The sequence below is a fragment of the Microcaecilia unicolor genome, chromosome 6, assembly GCF_901765095.1.
Source record: "Microcaecilia unicolor chromosome 6, aMicUni1.1, whole genome shotgun sequence".
Taxonomy (NCBI): Eukaryota; Metazoa; Chordata; class Amphibia; order Gymnophiona; family Siphonopidae; genus Microcaecilia; species Microcaecilia unicolor.
In genome coordinates this window covers 68,417,810-68,438,740 of record NC_044036.1, presented here as the reverse complement: position 1 = coordinate 68,438,740, position 20,931 = coordinate 68,417,810, and the positions used below count along the sequence as shown (strand labels likewise).

The 20,931-nt window shown below is 42.9% G+C and overlaps 1 protein-coding gene across 1 annotated transcript in view; it reads right to left on the bottom strand.

Annotated features, from left to right (window-relative positions):
• Positions 1 to 20,931, bottom strand: part of LOC115472445 (DBIRD complex subunit ZNF326-like) — a 282,530-nt gene that overhangs the window by 26,425 nt on the left and 235,174 nt on the right. The window contains exons 10-11 of the mRNA XM_030206732.1: positions 14,278 to 14,307; positions 2,696 to 2,791 (exon numbers count right to left, since the gene is read on the bottom strand). Of these exons, the coding sequence (XP_030062592.1) occupies positions 2,696 to 2,791; positions 14,278 to 14,307 (126 nt within the window). The remainder of the gene's footprint in view (positions 1 to 2,695; positions 2,792 to 14,277; positions 14,308 to 20,931) is intronic.

The following is a 20,931-nucleotide window of genomic DNA, read 5'->3' as shown; positions in this document are numbered from 1 at the left end:
GGAAATTATCTATTTGCAGCAAATATCTATGTAAAAACATGGCTACTCTGCTTGTATCTGAGCAGTAGCAAGCTTTAGTCAGTTAATGTATATTTGGCATTAGTTATACTATATATACAGACCAGAAACCATATTAAATCCAATAAAATCAAAACAAAACATCCATAAAATGTAAATTAAATTATTGAAATGATATGTGCTCAGTACTTTTGGTGTATATACAAAGACTCAGGGATTGAGATGTAATAACACCTTCACAGACATCATAGCACGCCCTGCCTCCTCCTAATAAAAACTGCTCAAAGTCTTTCTTCAAAATGCAAAATTGTATACAAATGTAAAGCTGTTACTTATCTTGAGCAGTAGATTTAATCCAGTTGCTTGACGTGTATTTGCAGCATATTTGCAGCAAGTGAGTAGAGTCTCTAAGGTACTCTACTCACTTGCTGCAAATCTTACAAGAGAATCAACCCTTACTCAGCTCTGCTATTTTAGTATCTCTAGATGTTGTTTCACTATACACCAGCATTCCTCATCTGGAAGCCTGCACTCTTGTGGATTTACATCTTCAACAGCTGGAGATCTCTTCAGGTAAAATAGCTTTATTGAACAATCTAACTGAGATTATCATTAAGAAAAACTATTTTCAATTTGAGGAAAGATTCTATTTGCAAACCCACGGTATAGCAATGGGTGCTACCGTGGCTCCTACGATTGCCTGCTTATATATGGCAGCTTTTGAGCAGAAGTCTCTATACTCGTCTGAATACGCTTCTAAAATGTTACTATGGAAACGTTATATTGATGACCTTTTCCTGGTTTGGATTGGGTCTTTGGATGAGCTACAACAATGTTTACAATATTTGAATTCAGTAGATCCATTATATTAAATTTGAATCTACGATAGGTTATCAATCGATTGATTTTTTGGACATCACGATTCATATCCAGGAAGGCAATTTTGTAACAGAAGTGTTTCGGAAAAAGACTGATTCTAACACCTTATTGCACTATCACAGTTTTCTTCCAACTGCTTCCAAGAATGGGATCCCAATAGGACAATTTTTGCATATGAAGAAGTTATCTACATCTAAAGAACACTTTAGAAATTCAGCTATGGATCTGCATAGTAGATTTAAGACCCGTGCTTATCCTAATAAAGTGATCAAGAAAGCTTTTAAGAGAACTACTATTATTGACCGTCAATGGCTGTTGAATCCAGCCCCTAAAACTTCTGATAAAAATGATCGACTTGTGTGTGTACTGCCTCATTCTCATCAAGCAGCTATTATTAAGAAAATCATTACCAAACATTGGGGTATGCTGGCTGAATTTGGTTTTGATCAAATACCTACTTTTGCTTATACACGTGATCGTAATGTGGGAGAATTTTTTCATTTACTAAACCATTCTCTCGATGTAATATCAGCCCTGTATCAGGTGAACACAAAAGTTGTGGCAAATGCATCTATTGCCAGTATGTTTGGCACACTTCTGAGGTTATTAATCCTAAAACTGGCAAAGTGTTCCATCTTAAAAGCTGCACGGATTGCAACTCCTCTCGCGTTGTCTAGGGTATTATATGTCCCTTTACTAAATGGTACATAGGACATACAAATAGACGCATTAAGCAACGAATCACCGAGCATTTAAGCAATCTGAGAATTAGGAAACATGAAGCACCACTTGTAGAACATTGGTTACAGATGCAACATAAGCTTACAGATCTGAAATTTGTGGTGCTTTTTCAGATTAATTTGCCCCTCGGAGGTGATGCCTCACGAATTTTACTTCGGAAAGAACAAGAATTTTTTTTCGCTGGCAAACAGTGACCCCTAGTGGTTTAAACCGAGAAATTGAATGGCAGGTATTCACTTAGCTGGCGCTTCCCGCGCTTGGCAGTCAGCTGTTTTTTGCTATAAACACTGCGCATGTGTGAGCGTTTTTTTTTACAGGATATTGATCGATTTGGAGAGGGTTCCTTCCAAAGCTGCTGCACTGTGAGTTAACAAGATTTTTGATTTAAATTAAGATACAAAGTGAAGTTTTGTAATAGTTACATGATTTTACATAAGAAACATGAACGCTGAAGTTTTACTGAGTTTGTTTTGTTTTGGTTTTGTAGTTTAGTTCCCATGAAGACGCCGCTTTGCTGGCGAAACATGGCCCATGTAGGGAACTTGGGAATTTGTTTTTTCGTTTGATGATTGAATGGAAATATTTTGCACTATACAAGTATTGCATGGACCAGGAAGCTGCACCGAATGTTTAATACACGTCAAGCAACTGGATTAAATCTACTGCTCAAGATAAGTAACAGCTTTACATTTGTATACAATTTTGCATTTTGAAGAAAGACTTTGAGCAGTTTTTATTAGGAGGAGGCAGGGCGTGCTATGATGTATGTGAAGGTGTTATTACATCTTAATCCCTGAGTCTTTGTATATACACCAAAAATACTGAGCACATATCATTTCAATAATTTAATTTACATTTTATGGATGTTTTGTTTTGATTTTATTGGATTTAATATGGTTTCTGGTCTATATATATTTCACATATAAAGGAACTGAATTTAAATGAAACCCAGTGACTGTATCAGTATTAGTTATACTATTACAGGACTGTATATTATACCTTTAGGCATGTTGACTCCCAAGTTAAATACCACTAATAACTTTGCAGTAGATCTTACCTTGCAATAGAGATCATAACGTGCTTTCACAATGGGATTATTCAGGATGCTTGTAGCAGTCAGAATACTCTCTCTTTTTATTTGTTCCTTGTATGCCTAATTTAGAAAAGAATAACAATGATATAGCAAAGTAACAAAATAGAATTGGCCAAAGTTATGAGACCCACATTATGCTGGAACAGCAGTGTAGCTGCACGAACTGATTTGCGCTGTCACGCCCACTCTCCGCCACCCCAGACACGCCCCCTCCCAGAAAAATGCTGAAAATTATTTAGCACACAGTTTGCACATACACATTCAGAACTTACCATGGGATGTCTCAGTACATTACATGGTAAGTCCTTTTATTCTGTGGTAAGCATGCACTAGTGCTTTCTGCAGCTTAGTAAAAGGAGCCCGTAATGAAAGCAATTTCCAAAAGCCACTTATGTGGCTAAATGAGTTATTGAAAAGTACTCACCCTCTCTGCAGGACTTTGACTACAATTGCGCTTTGCTGCTCTCTAGAAGTTGCAGCCCTAGACAACTGCCTAGTTGATCCAATGGTTAAACGACCCTCGGGGGCAGGAATGCTGGCTTCGGCCTAACCCCTGGTAAGCCTTTCCTCAGCTGAGAGGTGCCCAGCTCTACCACCGGCTGCCTTTCAGGTGCTGTGGAGGACTTGCAGCTCATCTGCATATCCTTACAGCCGGGGTGACACCCAGGTCCACTCTGATCCACTCAGGGCCTCCACTCTAGGTGCCCAGCGCTCCCCACCAGGTGCTGTGGAGGAGTTGCAGCCCTTCTGCATTTCCTCACAGCTGTATCCGGGGTGACTCCAGGTCCACCCCGACCTTCCCAGGGCCCTCGCTCCAAGTGCACAGAGTTTCCAGGTGCTTTTTGACTAGGATCAGGCGACCCTCAGGGGGAGGAATGCTGGCTTTGGCCTAAGCCCTGGTAAGCCTTTCCTCAGCTGAGAGGTGCCCAGCTCTACCACCGGCTGCCTTTCATGTGCTGTGGAGGACTTGCAGCTCATCTGCATATCCTTACAGCCTTCTCCAGGGTGACACCCAGGTCCACTCCGATCCACTCAGGGCCTCCGCTCTAGGTGCCGCGTGCCAGGCATTTTTCTCTTTACATCTAATCTTCTTCCCAGTTGCTAAAGTACCTCAGTTGTTTATGGCCCCTATTCACATTCTCTTCCTAGCCCTGTCCCTTCCTAATCTTTTCCCTCACCTTCTACCTCTCTCCGCTACAGGAACTCACTGCCCATCCATCGATTTCATCACCTCACCTTCTCTCCTACCCTCTTCCTCCCTCTTGGCTTTTAATCTCCGTCTCTTTCTTCCCTCCATTTTGCCTTCCCCATTCCACCTAAATACCTCTCGCCTTTGACGCCTTCGTGGTCACACCTCTCCTACTCTCCTCCGCTCTCTTTTACTCCTTCTCTTACTCTCAGCCGGTGACATCAATCCCAATCCTGGCCCTCCTCACCAACTATTATCCCAACTCTACAGATCTCACCGCGACCTCTCTAACCTCATCTCTATTCCTCTACTCCCCTCCTCTTCTCTGCCCTTCTCTTGCGCCCTATGGAATGCCCGCTCTATCTGTAACAAGCTCCCCTATATCCAGGACCTCTTTATCTCGCGTCACCTCCATCCGCTCGCCATAACAGAAACCTGGCTCTGCCCTGATGACTCTACTTCAGTCTCAGCCCTCTGCCATGGCAGTTATCTTTTTTCACATACTCCTCGCCCTGCTGGTCGCGGAAGTGGTGTTGGACTACTTCTCTCTCCCTCCTCCAGATTTCAACCCCTTCTTCCACCTCAATCTCACTGTTTTTCCTCCTTTGAAGTCCACTCCATCCGCCTTTTCTCTCCTCTGCCTCTTCGAATAGCAGTCATTTATCGTCCCCCTGATAAGTCCCTTTCATCCTTTCTCAGTGACTTTGATGCCTGGCTTGCCTTCTTCCATGATCCTTCCTCCCCCTCTCTCATCCTTGGTGACTTTAATATTCCTGCTAATGATCCTTCCAACTCTTATATTTCCAAGTTACTCGCTTTAACATCCTCCTTTAATCTCCAACTATGCTCCACCTCACCCACTCATCAAAATGGTCACTGTCTTGATCTTATCTTCTCCTCCAACTGTTCACCCTCTAGTTTCCTTGCCTCTGATCTTCCCCTCTCTGATCACCATCTTATAACTTTCACACTTAAATCTCCTCCCTCCCAGTCCCGTCCTATCTTATCTAATTTATCTAGGGATCTTCTCAATATTGACCCTTCATCTCTATCCTCCCATGTTTCTAAACTCCTCTCTACTATGGCACCATCCACGTCTGTCAACGAGGCTGTTTCTTCTTACAACAATACTCTATCCTCTGCCTTAGACACTCTTGCACCTTTGATGACCCGCCCTATAAGGCGTACAAAACCCCAACCTTGGCTGACTTCTAATATCCGCTACCTACGTTCCTGTACCCGCTCCGCCGAACGCCTCTGGCGGAAATCTCGGGCCCTTGCTGATTTCTTACACTTTAAGTTCATGCTGACCTCCTTCCAATCTGCTCTTTTACGCGCCAAACAGGATTATTATATCCAACTGACCAACTCTCTTGGCTCTAACCCTCGTCTTCTCTTCACCACATTGAACTCTCTACTCAAGGTGCCCCCTCCCCCAACTCCCCCTTCATTATCTCCTCAGACCCTGGCTGAATTCTTTCACAACAAGGTTCAAAAGATAAACCTTGATTTCTCTACCTCGCCACCTCTCCCTCCACTAGTCCGTTCCCCGCATTCCTTTTCCTCCTTTCCTGAAGTTACTATAGAGGAAACTACACTTCTCCTTTCTTCCTCAAAATGTACCACCTGTTCCTCTTAATGCCATCTCACCTGCTCTTATTCCTTTTATCTGTCACATTCTCAACCTCTCACTTTCCACTGCAACTGTCCCTACTGCCTTTAAACATGCTGTGGTCACACCTCTCCTTAAGAAGCCTTCACTCGACCCTACTTGTCCCTCTAACTACCGACCCATCTCCCTCCTCCCTTTTCTCTCCAAATTACTTGAGCGTGCTGTTCACTACCGCTGTCTTGATTTTCTTTCCTCATATGCTATTCTTGACCCACTACCATCTGGTTTTCACCCTCTCCACTCAACCGAAACTGCGCTTACTAAAGTCTCCAATGACCTATTACTGGCTAAATCCAGAGGTCTCTATTCCATCCTCATTCTTCTTGATCTTCCGCTGCTTTTGACACTGTCGATCACAGCATACTCCTCGATACCCTGTCCTCACTTGGATTCCAGGGCTCTGTCCTTTCCTGGTTCTCTTCCTACCTCTCCCTCCGCACCTTCAGTGTTCATTCTGGTGGATCCTCTTCTACTTCTATCCCTCTGCCTGTCGGCATACCTCAGGGTTCTGTTCTTGGTCCCCTCCTCTTTTCTATCTACACTTCTTCCCTTGGTTCATTAATCTCATCCCATGGCTTTTCCTACCATCTCTATGCTGATGACTCCCAATCTACCTTTCTACCCCTGATATCTCACCTTGCATCCAAACCAAAGTTTCAGCATGCTTGTCTGACATTGCTGTCTGGATGTTTCAACGCCACCTGAAATTAAACATGACCAAAACCGAGCTTCTCATTTTTCCCCCCAAACCCACCTCCCCACCCCCCCCGTTTTCTATTTCTGTTGATGGCTCTCTCATTCTCCCTGTCTCCTCAGCTTGAAACCTTGGGGTTATCTTTGACTCTTCTCTCTCCTTCTCTGCTCATATCCAGCAGACCGCCAAGACCTGTCGTTTCTCCATGGACAAGCAGGATGAGTCAGCATGTGCAGTGTGCACTATATATGTCCCTGCTTGGGCGTGTTGCCTCAGTTTATCTTATCCGCCCTGCAAACGGTCGGATTTTCTCGCTCTCTCTCTACACCCTGCACAAAAGAAACCAGCTTTTAAAAAATGCACGGGCTGCAATAAGAAAATGAGCACAGCAGACGCACACCAGGTATGTGTCCGTTGCTTGGGCACAGACCACCTCATGGCTGCCTGCCCCCTGTGTCTCCAGCACAGACTCCATGCTCTCACAGACTTCCTGGTTGAGCAAACAAAGCAGCTTCCACAAAAACAAAGGAAGAAAGGTAAAAGGGCTCTGATTCTCCCCACAGACCAGGAGCACCCTTCCACAAACACAAAGGAAGAAAGGTAAAAGGGCTCTGGTTCTCTCCCCACAGACCAGGAGCACCCTTCCACAAAAACAAAGGAAGAAAGGTAAAAGGGCTCTGGTTCTCCCCACAGACCAGGAGCACCCTTCCACAAAAACAAAGGAAGAAAGGTAAAAGGGCTCTGGTTCTCTCCACAGACCAGGAGCACCCTTCCACCTCGCTAGACGCTGCCATGCTTCCCACTCCAAACGGGACTGCCATGCCGCCCTCCCCAACACCCACAGGGATGGAGCCCAGCACATCTGCAGCTCAGAAAAGACAAACAACACCTTCTTCCTTGCTCACTGACGCTGCCCTGCAGACTACAGCAAGATCGCTGCCCTTCCAGCACATCAGCCTGCCTCCGATGTCTGAACCAGCCCAGCTGCTTCCAGCACCAGAGCTCCTTACCTCTGTCTGGGCTGCCATTCCTCCCCACCCCCCCACCCCCCCCCCCACCCATGTGGGACACAGCTCAAAACAGCCTCCTGCTCAGGCTGCAAAGCACAATAGCACAGCTTCAGACTCCCAGTCTCTGCCTTCTCTCCCTGCACAGGCTGTGACTCAAGACGCCGCCCCCTTAAAGGGCCAGCGCACCAAAAACAGAGACACCACCTGTCACAGCACATCAGGGGTATAGGCAAGCAGTGTTGGGCACATGAAGCGCAGGAAACGCCGGAGATCATCTTCCTCCTCTTCATCCAATGCCTCCTACTCACCCTGCAGACAGAGGCCCCCACTGCTGACACTCACCAACAGCTGCTGGGGCTCTTCAGCAAGCTGCTTACTCAGCTCTCCGTCTCTGCCACGACATCCCACCAATGAGGAGGTACGGAGGCAGCTGCTACAGGGACCCCATGGCCCTCCACAGCTGCACCACTACAACCATCCACCCCGGATGATTACCCCCATCAGTTCCTCATTGAGGAATCCGCTCTCAAAAAGGCAAGGAGTTCCAGGACCCATGCCAATAACCCTCCAGGAAAGAATTAAAACACTGGACACAATTAAAAAAAAAAAAAAAAAAGGTAAATACCAAGATCGATGCACACCTTTTCCAGCTAGTCCTATACAGCGACTCCCTCCGGAAGAGAACCGAAGATCTCCTGTCCTCCCTACCTTTGGACTTCAAAACTCTCATCTCCCCGGCCCTCCACGAGATGGAAGAATGTGCAAAACACATGATCAGAGCCACCTTTGATGCCTTCGAGACCTCAGCATGCACAGCCAGTGCTGCAAGACGAATGGCATGGCTCAGCGCCTCTGCACTACACGAGGATACACACGAACACCTTGCTGATTCCCCTGCTCCGGGGAGAACTTATTCGGGGACAAGGTCAAAGAAACAAACTCTCTCCACGGATGGCCTGCTATGTCCTTCAGCAGTGCGAAGACAACAAGCCAGGCAATACCACTACCGCAAGGCACCAGCATAGTGCTAAATGTTACAATGGGCCCTCAAAATGGCAGTGGCAACAACAAAAACCCCAGCCGTATGGCCCTTCCTATCAACAGAGGCAACGTCCCGAGGGAACGGAAACTTCAAAAACAAAAAACCCTGCCTCAAACTCCAAGGCGGCACCCAGTTTTTGACGCTGCACTAGCAGCAAACCCTCCAGTGGGGGGCCGCCTCTCTCTCTTTCTTTCTTCGAAACCTGGGAAAGCATCACAACCGACAAATGGGTCCTCAGCATTATACAGCACAGATACAGGATTCGCTTCCATGCGATACCTCCAAACTGTATAATTATGGTACAGCCAGAGACCCCCCCACTGGAATGGTGGAGGGCCCAGTCATAGAGCTCAGGCCATTACAGACCTTGCCTGAGTCAGAAATCTGATGGCTGACATAACTGGGAGCTTCCTGGAAAAGTATGGCCTAGTTTGTAGCCCAGATTGAGGCCTAAAAGTTAAGTCAATAGATATGGAAACAAAATGGAGGATTTCAACACAAAATGGAAGCCCATATCTGTTACAAAGTGGAATTTTCTCTAATGTAAGTTAGGAAAACAAGTTGAGAAATAAGTGAGTCATAGCAGGTGCAAAGAAATAGGGAACTAGCTGTTCCAGAGAGGAGGGAGACTTCCTGTGAGCAGGATTGTGGTCAGCTGGTGTGAGAAAGGAAAGGCGTAGCAAGATAGAAGCTACTCATTAGCATGAGCCAATCAGTGACAACCATGACATTAGCATACATCCAATCAGGTATATCTACTGTCATATTATCCATATCCTGAGGGCATCTATAAAAATCAGGGTATTTCCTGGTTTAAGTTAGAGAGACAAGGGTTGCCACTCTCTCTCCAAGGGAAACCGATGTGTCCAGCAGAATTAACAAATTACCTAATTGCTTTCCCTTGTAAACCTCTAATTGGTTAAAATAAATTATAAAAGATTAGCAAATAATTAACACCTGTTTGCAACTTATTATATTCCTATAATTAATTGATTGTACATCACTGATTTGACTTGTACCTTGGCAAATAAACTCCTCATTCCAAATGATGATTCGTGGGCTTCACTTAATAAATCAAAGGCTGTAAGTATAAATGCATTGTATAACCTGTAGCCTAAATCAGTTTGTCATAAGGCTGGTATCTTTTCCTTAGACCTAACGTCTCCCTTAGAGGCAATAACTCCTTGATTACCCCGGTACTAGTGTTATTTAGAGATGGAGTCAGATTGAGGTCACTCTAGCCTTCTTGGGGGGGCTTGAAACCCCAATTCTCAACATTGGTGACCCTAGCGTTCGATTTAAACACGCCATGAGAATTTTTGTCAAAGTGGGGGTTGATTCTAGCTCTTGACTAAAATCTGTTGTTTTATCTTCCAATTGATTGATGTCCCTCATTACAGCATTCTGCTTTTTCCTCTCTCTATGATTTCACCCTGTTCTGTGGTTAATTCACTGCCACTTTTTCTTCCGTTACTCTTTCCCCTCACAGTCAGTATATAAAGTTTCAAAACTGACAGCCTGGTTCCCACCTCTGTACCGGCTCGTTCATGCCTTGTACACTTTTGTTTTTTCTTTTCTTTTTGTTATTTCGCCACGGATCTAATATACAGATGTTTAGGGCGTGTCTCCTACTCTCTCTGTTTGTCTGAAAGCCACTGTTAACGGCGCTCAGCATCCGCAGCTAATTACTAGTCTGAAAACTTCTGCTTTCCTTTTTTCTACTACATCACTACATCACAAGATAAAGGACATGCCTGTTTCCTATCTATGCCTGTCTTACATTTAAAACTGCGTAGTAAGTCTAGCTTCCTTATCTTTCTGTTACTGCCAGGCACTCTTTCCCCCCCCTTTTTCCTTCCTGTCATACAGCTTTATACTTGATAAACCACATTTATTTCTATGCCTGCCTGTTTTGGAAACCCTCATCTGAAACTTTCATGATATTATAAATCTCCGCTTGAGAAGTCCCGGTCTGTATTCTGTCTCTGTTCCCCGTAGTCACTTTAGCTGCACTTACACTGCTGTTTTATTTTTGCTTTCTAAAACAGTTTCTGAGACTTTCAGAATTAAGATGCTATATTTTGCTATCTAATCTGTTGCCCGGGTTCGTTAAAACTCAGAGACAGGTTTTTTGTTTTATGCTGCAAGAGACAGTTTGGTAGATCTTATCGTGTTCCACAATGTGGTTATGAAGTTTTAAAAGTTGCTTAATACAGGAGTTCTCGATACTAAATCTTATCTCTATTTCTCCTGCGTAGACCCTTTCCTTTTTTTACTGCGACATTTTTTTCACTTCCCCTTTTCTCGCTTGGGCGTAAACTTTTTTCCTGTCGTACCCCTGTAGAAACTGTTTCTAAGATGCTCATTATTGCTTGGCAACAGTTTCCGGTGCTTATTTCCTGTTTCACTGAATCTATTGCCAGTCTGTCAGCCTGATTTCAATTTCTCCCTTAATTCTATTTTTCAAGTGGGTAGAGCCCCTGCTATTGCTGCATGTGTTTTATGGTTTCTGCATTTATCCCTTAGCTGGTGATTGTTTTAGCAGTTTTTTCAGCAGGTGCCTAGCCGTCCTTCATATTAACACTTTCTTCTCTTACTTATCTCTCCCAGCACTGCCCCTCCTTTCTTGATGGTTGCTCTGTCTCAGTCTCTAGTGGTTTTACACTTTTTTTTCCCCTTGCTATCCTTTATTTTAGCTTAAATAAGACTCATCATGCTGTTACAGGGCTTTCAAAATTTATTTTGTGTATATTCTCATGGACTGCTTATTGATTGATATGTTAAATCCCATTTCTCTGAGCTATCTGCCAGCGTTAAGTTTAGCTCAGCCTTATACAACTGCTTACTTATTGGTTCGCTACGGTTGTCTGTCAATATTTTAATCCCACCCACTTCCCTTTTTAGGCATGATACTTTTCTTTCAGACTTTAGTGCTTGAATTGCAGTGCTCATTTTGATTTGTGGCTGAAACTGCGCAACTTTTTTACTTATTATTTCTAATTAAATTGTCTTTTTCACTCCTGACATAACTGAACGAATGAATTTGTACTGTTTGCTTTGCATTATAGGTTCCCTTACTGTCAGCTGTTCCGCTCTATTGCTTTATAGTCTCCCTTTCATGGTTTGTTGTGTGGCAAGTGGATATCTAGTGTATAGTGAATGTACCTTACCCGAAGAGCGTACATGTGTTTTTTTAATTTTTTTTTACTTGCTATCTTTGGAATAGGTTTCAGGGATTCTTTCTAGGAACATACATATATCTTTTTATTTTATTTCTCTCTTTTTCCTTTTCTAATTTTTTCTTATTATTTCTTTTACCAGTGTCACGCTATAACCATGACGATACTGATGCCTGGGGCTTACACCTATTGGAGGGTCACAAATCATTCAATGGATGACAGTATCTTAATTAGTAGATTTTGAGCAGACTTCCATTCCATTTTCGGACGTGGCCTGCGGATTCGGCGTTATGCCCACCTAGGGGTTACTGTATAGATGACCGCGGGGTTAATAAAGAGACGTCTAACGACTTTCGTTGCGATTGTGTACAGGTGGACTCGGCACTCCCATATTCTTGAATGGTTAGTTTAAAATGAGAGGTTTCCTAACCTTTCAATGTTCTAGGATGGTAGTTGTATATGAGAGGTTCCCTAACCACAACTTATTGAATGGGTTGTTGTATATGAGAGGTTCTCAACTCACTGCAGGTCCCTTGGGGAGATTAGTCGCATATGAGAGGTTCCCCTAATCTGCGGAAACCCTTTGGACCGCTGCTCCTCCACTCATGAGACCTTATTCGTGGTCTTGTGAGTTCTTTATGGGAGTGTTTGCAATGTCCCTTTTTGGGGGCTCTATCATGGGCTGGAACTCATGGCCACTTATCTGGGAGAGGTTTTGGCAGGCAGAGGAATTCAGTTTCTTTATGTCTTTAGAAGCACACTCTGGGGAGTAGTTTTCATTAATTAGGGGTAGAGTAGTATAGATATTAATAGCTGACACCAATCACTTTTGTACTATTTTCTTAAACTCTCCTTTCACCTTTGGTGACTTTCAATTGTCTGTTTATTTAACCTGCGGCAAAAGCATTGAGCTTTCCGCCAATTCGTAATTTTTATTTTGGGTCCCTTTGTTGGAGCACATTAGCAGATGTGTGAGTATGATTGTGTTATGTCTCTGCATGTTTTACTATCAGAATAATTATTGCATGTTTTTGTAACCTGTTAGCACACTATCATTTCTAGGTCTCCCTGCTATCCCTGAAGCTGCCTTTTCAACCACTGATCTTGTACCCGGTTGTAGGACTGATCAATATATATATTATTACTCTAGTTCATTTTCTATAGCATATTACAGGTCTAAAGCTTATTTGTAGACCACTTGCTCACTAGGTCCCGTTGTTATACATATTGGGTGATGTTGTTCACTACCCATTACATCATATCTTCCTCTCCGCACCCAACACCAGATACTGGTGATCTGACATCTATTCAGATCTCTGGTAAAGACTTTCCGTCCGAAACAACCTTTCTATTTTGCGGTTGATCTCCCTATACCACCGAGAGTTCGGAAGGGCATAGTGATCCCGCCAACTGTTCTCTTTCTCAATTGATTTTCTGCGCTGGAGATTACATTGCACGAATCGTGAGTACATTTTCATTTATTGTATGTGCTACTATTAAGCTTGCTGTTGTATACTTCATGGGCTATTGGATTAGCTCTAATTTAAATGTTTTATTTTACCAAATTTAGGATTAAGATTTTGTCCTCAATACACAAGGACACCTCTGTATGTGGGACAATAACTGTGTCTGTGTATGAGTGTGGTTTTCCTTTTCTGTCTGTGTGCTGTGACTTGTGATTGGTCTCAAATTACGGGAATATTTATTTTCATATTTTTTGTTTTGAAACCCTAAACAACTCCTTAACCGTGCAAAATTCCAATGCTAGGTTTTGAACTACATTTAGAAATATCTTGCTTCCTCTTCTGAACTTTAAGTTTTCTACGTATCAGGTTACTGTTTTAATTTACGTCTATATGTTCCTGTGTGTCCTGTGATAAATGGCATATATTAAACCAGCCAGTTCTTAAGGAATCATTTCTTTAGTTTTAAATTAGTGCTTTAAGGTTACCCCGCGAGATTGCCTATCAACTGCAGTGGTAGTAAATCTCAAAGGAGTGTTTATTTTCCAGGATTGTATATTATTTCATTTAAGCAATGTTTGTTTGATTTGTGACGTGATGTTAAATACCTGATTGTTTTTGACTTCTGGTAAATTGCTTCACTAGAAATGCAAGCACTTTTTAGTTTTAATTTGTATGTGTATGTGTTCTTTGAAAATTGCATAATTATCCCAGATATTTACTATGAAAGGTTCTATATTATATGCCATCTAAAACACTGTTTATTTGTAATGTTTGTTTAAAATAACTAATGCTGATGTTCACTTCCTAGCTCTTTATTGGGGATGTGTTACGTAAGAATTAATTAACTGTTTTAATTTCCTTTTCACGTCTTATCTACTACTTACAAACTTCCTTTCCTGCCTCTTAAGGATTTATAGTTTTAAGATATATTATTGTATAGAGTTTCAGAATTTTTGGTTCTCAGACCTCAAATGGCACAGTTAAATTTCATGTCCGGATTCCATAATACTACAGAGCCTGCTTTATAATCTATGCAATAGGGTTTTAGAGATTAACCCTTGCATAACATAACTAACTGGTAAATCGGAACTAAAAGAAATTCAGGTTGCTATCATTTCAGAGCTATGTTCAGATAAGACTAGCTACAATTGCCAATTTCCTTTTATTGAGACCCGTGCCTATGGAAGGCAGATAAGTAATAACCTTCTTTTTCTCCTTTTCCCCTCCTGACGTATTAATTCTATGAAGACCAATTACACCAGCATGAAGTATTAATATAAAAATTTCAACTTACAGTTTTTGTCTGATGTATAGACCTATTTTCAGTCACCATTATATCCAATGCTTGCAGTGAGCAGTAAGCTCAAATTAGACACAGGAAACACCGTTATTTCGTGATTTCCTTAAGGACCGAATAACAGAGATTAACCCTTGTAGTTCTTATTTTCTCTAAAGTTCATCTTTACAAATGCTTTGAACTCAGTATATGATACAAGAATTCATTACGTGTTTCAGATTTTAATAACTAGATGGGTTTTTCTATGATTCTGTGTTATCCTTCCTACTCTTTGTTTAGAATTCAATTTACAATGTAAGCTTACAAGCTGTTCCAATATCATATGAACATATCCTACTGGTCCAATTTATGCATTTATTGCATTAATAAAAATTGTTATTATATCCTTGCATTTTTGAATTTCACTAAAATGTTTTAAGAAATGCTCCTACGTATCTCCTGCTTATAAATTGGCTCCTCCTCTGTATTTAAATATACTTTTAAATTGTAAATTGATTCCTGGGAATATATAAGCTTATTTTTAGCTATCCCTCTGAATGTGAATCTTGATATGCTGTCACGATTTAGGGCCCAAATTGTGAAAGCTAGAAAGGATCATTTTCGAATTTGATATAATTTTCATTTTCCAAATTGGCTCTGAACTATTACAGAGGACTATAGGTAACTGTCCTTCTCATTTGATCTATTTAAACCTTGTAAAGGTCACGTGAGGAGGCCTCATAGAAATATATAGTTTTTACATCTTTCTTTTCTGATATTGGCTTTCTCTATCTCTCTAAATATCATATTAAAGGCTGTTGTATTTCCTAGAGCAGACTCTGACCACAGTGTTTCCTCAGGACTCTGCTGACTCCTGTGCCAGCACCATCAACTCTTCAGAGAAAACTTGTTTTCTACTTGTAATTTGTGATATTATATATTGAGTCTATACTCCACATACTGGTGCACCAAGGAACTAACAATGCATTCTTTGATTTTTTCTTTCTAATGATCCTGTACTAAGATTTAAATACTAGGCATTACTCGTATGTCATCTCTATTTAATCAGTACTGTAGGTTGACTGAAGACTGCAAATCCAATTCCTGATCTACCGCCTCTATTCCAGTTTAGTACTTCTGCTGCAACTGACCTCTGACAAGAAGAAGGAGCACCAACTTCTCCAATGAGAATTTTCTTTTGTCCAAATGATGTCCTTAATTTAGACCTTCTCGGTTATGCTCTTAAATATTCTATTGTATTAAATATTTTTGCAGGCTCCTCTTTTTCAGAACCTACATGGCACTTTACGTATGAGCTCTCTGTTACAACAGACAGCGACCGTGATTCCAGAAGATACTTCCATCACCTGGACTAATTATGAGTTTTAAATTTCTGCACATTAGTCTTCTGCTTTGACTATGACTGTTTTCCTACGCTACCCTTCTTTTGAATCATCTAACTCGTAAGTCCTGCTGGCCTCCTGCAGCTGAGGGCCCAACCCTTGGTGAATGTTAGTCATCGCAGGTGAAGATTCCATACCTACTGGCGATAGATTGCAACGCATTGCCTGTGCCTTTTGACTATTTTTGTGCACCATAATCCTGACCCTCCATAACATCCATAACTTGAACAATCAACATCATCTCTATATCTAATTTTTGTTGTTTTTTGTACTCTTTTCTTTGTTCCATATACTTAACCATTATATATTTGATCATGTCTTCGTAATAATTACCATCTGTCTTGCACACTATGCAAGCCAGAAGTGGGATAACATTCTGCAAATCCCAATTCCTTCTACTGATTCCTTGCCCAAGTTGCTGTGAAACCCAGCCCTGTTAGATCTTTCAGATCCCCGTCCAGATTCTTCAGCGCTTCCACCGCCTCAACCATGATCGATGAAAGAGACTTTAGAACTGATACTTAATTTGAGAATTACTGTTGCTGTTTATGGACATTATAGATTCATATTTTGTTTTATTTTTAGTTTAGCAGTAATCCTGTCTAGATATTGAAAAGGTTTTATTTTTATTTTCCTATTATTCCTTTATTGTTCTAGTTGTTTTTTTAAGAGTTTCCCGTATTTCTGTTATGAATTTAAATTGAAGTTGATATTGCTCAAAACAAGGGTAACATCAAACCCTAATACTGGCTATGATATCATAATGTAGGTGTAACCCTGTAGTATCAACCAGTTATGCAATTGTTTAACTTTGGTGTAGGCTTACTTAAGCTTACTAAGCTGCATGTCTTTGTAGGTTTGACTAAGCTCCAAGGGGGGTAACGGTATATGAAAGCTTCCCATACTTCCAGGTTATATGCATATGTCAAGATCCATGCATGACCTTTGTTAATAAATTTTTCTATGATTGACCCTTTTTACTGTATGAGGCAACCTCATACTTGCTATCCACTTTTAGTGCTCATGATTGGATGCTAATGATGAGTACTGTAAGGTTTAAGGATTTGAATCTACAACCTTAAACAGCCTACAATCTGAATACTAACCGTACTATTGTTGAGCCACCATAACATGTTAATCAAAACCACTATTCCTTCCCAAGACCACTGAGATAGATACACTTAGTATCTCCCCATGCACTATGCAACAGATAATAGAAGCAATAGAAAGACCTGAAAGTATTTATTAGCATGATCCACCTGAAATTGCTATTACCCATATACCTATACTCATGAGATTTTGTAGTGAACTCATGGATTTGTCCCATTCATATAAACCTCAAGAGAGATGACAGACAGGATTGAGGCCCAAGGGGTGGGGTAATATAAGGGGAATTCCATATGCCCAAAAATATACCACCTAAGAATGAAGTTTCCTGTCTTGCATAATATCAGCTAGCAATCCATAAGAGCAAAACTCGTCCTTTCGTTTGATAGTTTGGCACCTTCTGGAATAGATTGTGACAAACTAGTTTTGTGTCACCCCTCTCCAGAGGGGGTGACAAGTGGGGAATGTATAATTATGGTACAGCCAGAGACCCCCCCACTGGAATGGTGGAGGGCCCAGTCATAGAGCTCAGGCCATTACAGACCTTGCCTGAGTCAGAAATCTGATGGCTGACATAACTGGGAGCTTCCTGGAAAAGTATGGCCTAGTTTGTAGCCCAGATTGAGGCCTAAAAGTTAAGTCAATAGATATGGAAACAAAATGGAGGATTTCAACACAAAATGGAAGCCCATATCTGTTACAAAGTGGAATTTTCTCTAATGTAAGTTAGGAAAACAAGTTGAGAAATAAGTGAGTCATAGCAGGTGCAAAGAAAATAGGGAACTAGCTGTTCCAGAGAGGAGGGAGACTTCCTGTGAGCAGGATTGTGGTCAGCTGGTGTGAGAAAGGAAAGGCGTAGCAAGATAGAAGCTACTCATTAGCATGAGCCAATCAGTGACAACCATGACATTAGCATACATCCAATCAGGTATATCTACTGTCATATTATCCATATCCTGAGGGCATCTATAAAAATCAGGGTATTTCCTGGTTTAAGTTAGAGAGACAAGGGTTGCCACTCTCTCTCCAAGGGAAACCGATGTGTCCAGCAGAATTAACAAATTACCTAATTGCTTTCCCTTGTAAAACCTCTAATTGGTAAAATAAATTATAAAAGATTAGCAAATAATTAACACCTGTTTGCAACTTATTATATTCCTATAATTAATTGATTGTACATCACTGATTTGACTTGTACCTTGGCAAATAAACTCCTCATTCCAAATGATGATTCGTGGGCTTCACTTAATAAATCAAGGCTGTAAGTAAAATGCATTGTATAACCTGTAGCCTAAATCCAGTTTGTCATAAGGCTGGTATCTTTTCCTTAGACCTAACGTCTCCTTAGAGGCAATAACTCCTTGATTACCCAGTACTAGTGTTATTTAGAGATGGAGTCAGATTAGGTCACTCTAGCCTTCTTGGGGGGGGCTCGGGACCCCCAATTCTCAACACTAGTCAGCCGGCCTTCCCTCACTGTGTCCCGCCCCTCATGTAACTTCCTATTTCCGCGAGGGTGGAAGGCCGGCCGTCGAGGCGATTTTTCTTCCTTTACACGCAGAGCACACTCGAGGCGCCGCAGCGCTGCTTCAGAGATTTCTTTTTAAAGGCTGGGTCAGGTGCCGGGTGGCAGAAGAGGGTCGTCTGGCGACATGGAGCTGGTAGGCAGGTAGGGACTGGGGCACCAGCGGAGCACCCCTCCACCCGCTGACACCCGGGGTGGACCGCCCCCACCACCCCGCCCTTGGTACGCCACTGTTGTCAGATAATCAACAGTCCATACTGTTAAGCAGCACCTCATTGCTACCTGGGAAGTGACTTTCGCCCATTCTGTTTAATATGTACCTCAAGCCACTAGTTGAGCTGATGCGATCAAATGACACACACTTCTACATAGATATGAGAATTCCATACAGCTATTCATATCTATTGAATCAGACTTACCTACTCCTCATTGGCCTCACACTTAGCCATCTATCCCCCTTCAATCCGTTCAGAACTCGGCTGCGCGTCTTATCTTCCGCCAAGACCGATATGCTCGTATCACCCCTCTCCTCAAGTCACTTCACTGGCTTCCGATCAGGTACCGCATACAATTCAAGCTTCTCCTACTAACCTACAAATGCACTCAATCTGCAGCCCTTCACTACCTCTTACCCTCATCTCCCCTTACGCCCTACCCATAACCTCCGATCACAGGACAAATCCCTCCTCTCAGTACCCTCTCCACAACCGCCAACTCCAGGCTCCGCCCTTTCTGCCTCGCCTCACCCTATGCCTGGAATAAACTCCATGAGCCCATACACCAAGCCCCCTCCCTATCCATCTTCAAATCCCTACTCAAAGCCCACCTCTTCAATGTTGCTTTCGGCACCTAACCATTGTACCTCTACCCAAGAAATCTAGACTGTCCCAATTTTTGATTGTCTGCACTCTTTGTCCTTTTGCCCTTCTTGTCCTTTAGATTGTAAGCTCCTTTGAGCAGGGACTGTCCTTCTTTGTTTTTGTACAGCGCTGCATAACCCTGGTAGCGCTCTAGAAATGTTAAATAGTAGTAGTAGTACAGTTCCAAATAAACTGATTACCCGTTTAACAGCAATTCAAGAATGGGTTAAAAAACTACTACTACTTAACATTTCTAGAGTGCTACTAGGGTTACGCAGCGCTGTACAAATAAACAAAGAAGGACGGTCCCTGCTCAAAGGAGCTTACAATCTAAAGAACGAAATGTCAAGTTGGGGCAGTCTAGATTTCCTGGGTAGAGGTGTAGAGGTTAGGTGCCGAAGGCAACATTCAAGAGGTGGGCTTTAAGCAGAGATTTGAAGATGGGCAGGGAGGGGACCTGGCTCACTGGGGAGTTTGTTCCACGCGTGGGGTGAGGCGAGGCAGAAAGGGCGGAGCCTGGAGTTGGCGGTGGTGAAGGATACTGAAAGGAGGGATTTGTCTTGAGAGTGGAGGTAAGGGTAGGAACGTAAGGGGAGATGAGGGTTGAGAGGTAAGGAGGGGCTGCAGATCGAGTACATTTGTAGGTTAGTAGCAGAAGCTTGAATTGAATGGTACCTGATCGGAAGCCAATGAAGTGACTTGAGGAGAGGGGTGATATGAGTGTATCGGTTCAGGTGGAAGATAAGACGTGCAGCAGAGTTCTGAACGGATTGAAGGGGGGATAGGTGGCTAAGTGGGAGACCAGTGAGGATAGGTTGCAGTAGTCAAGGCGAGAGGTAACGAGAGAGTGGATGAGAGTTCGGGTGGTGTGCTCAGAGAGGAAAGGGCGGATTTTGCTAATGTTATAGAGGAAGAAGCGACAGAAGCGACAGGTCTTGGCTATCTGCTGGATATGCGCAGAGAACGAGAGGGAGGAGTCGAAGATGACACGAGGCTGCGGGCAGATGAGACGGGGACGATGAGGGTGTTATCAACCGAGATAGAGAGTGGAGGTAGAGGAGAAGTGGGTTTGGGTGGGAAAGGGGGAGGGGGGGGGGGAGGTAGGGTGGGGGGGGGGGGGGGACAAGAAGTCGGTCTTGGCCATGTTCAGTTTCAGGTGGCGGTTGGACATCCAGGCAGCAATGTCGGATAAGCAGGCCGATACTTTGGCCTGGGTTTCCGCAGTGATGTCAGGTGTGGAGAGATAAAGCTGGGTGTCGTCAGCATAAAGATGATAGTGGAAGCCATGAGACGAGATCAGGGAGCCCAGGGAAGAGGTGTAGATAGAGAAAAGAAGGGTCCAAGGACAGAACCTGAGGGACTCCAACAGAGAGCGGGATAGGGGTAGGAGAACCATGAGAGTGTACTCTGAAGGTACGATGGGAGAGATAAGAGGAGAACCAGGAGAGGACCGAGCCCTGGAACCCAAAAGAGGACAGTGTGTCAAGAAGTAAGTTGTGATTGACAGTGTCAAAAGCGGCGAATAGGTCGAGGAGAATGAGGATGGAGTAATGACCTTTGGATCTGGCGAGGAACAGGTCATTACAGACTTTGGATAATGCCGTTTCTGTCGAGTGAAGTGGGCAAAAGCCAGATTGAAGCGGATCGAGGATGGCATGAGAGACGAGAAAATCAATGCAACGGCTGTGAATGGCACGTTCAAGTATTTTGGAGAGGAAGGGTAGGAGGGAGATGGGGCGGTAGTTGGAGGGACAGGTAGGGTCAAGTGAAGGTTTTT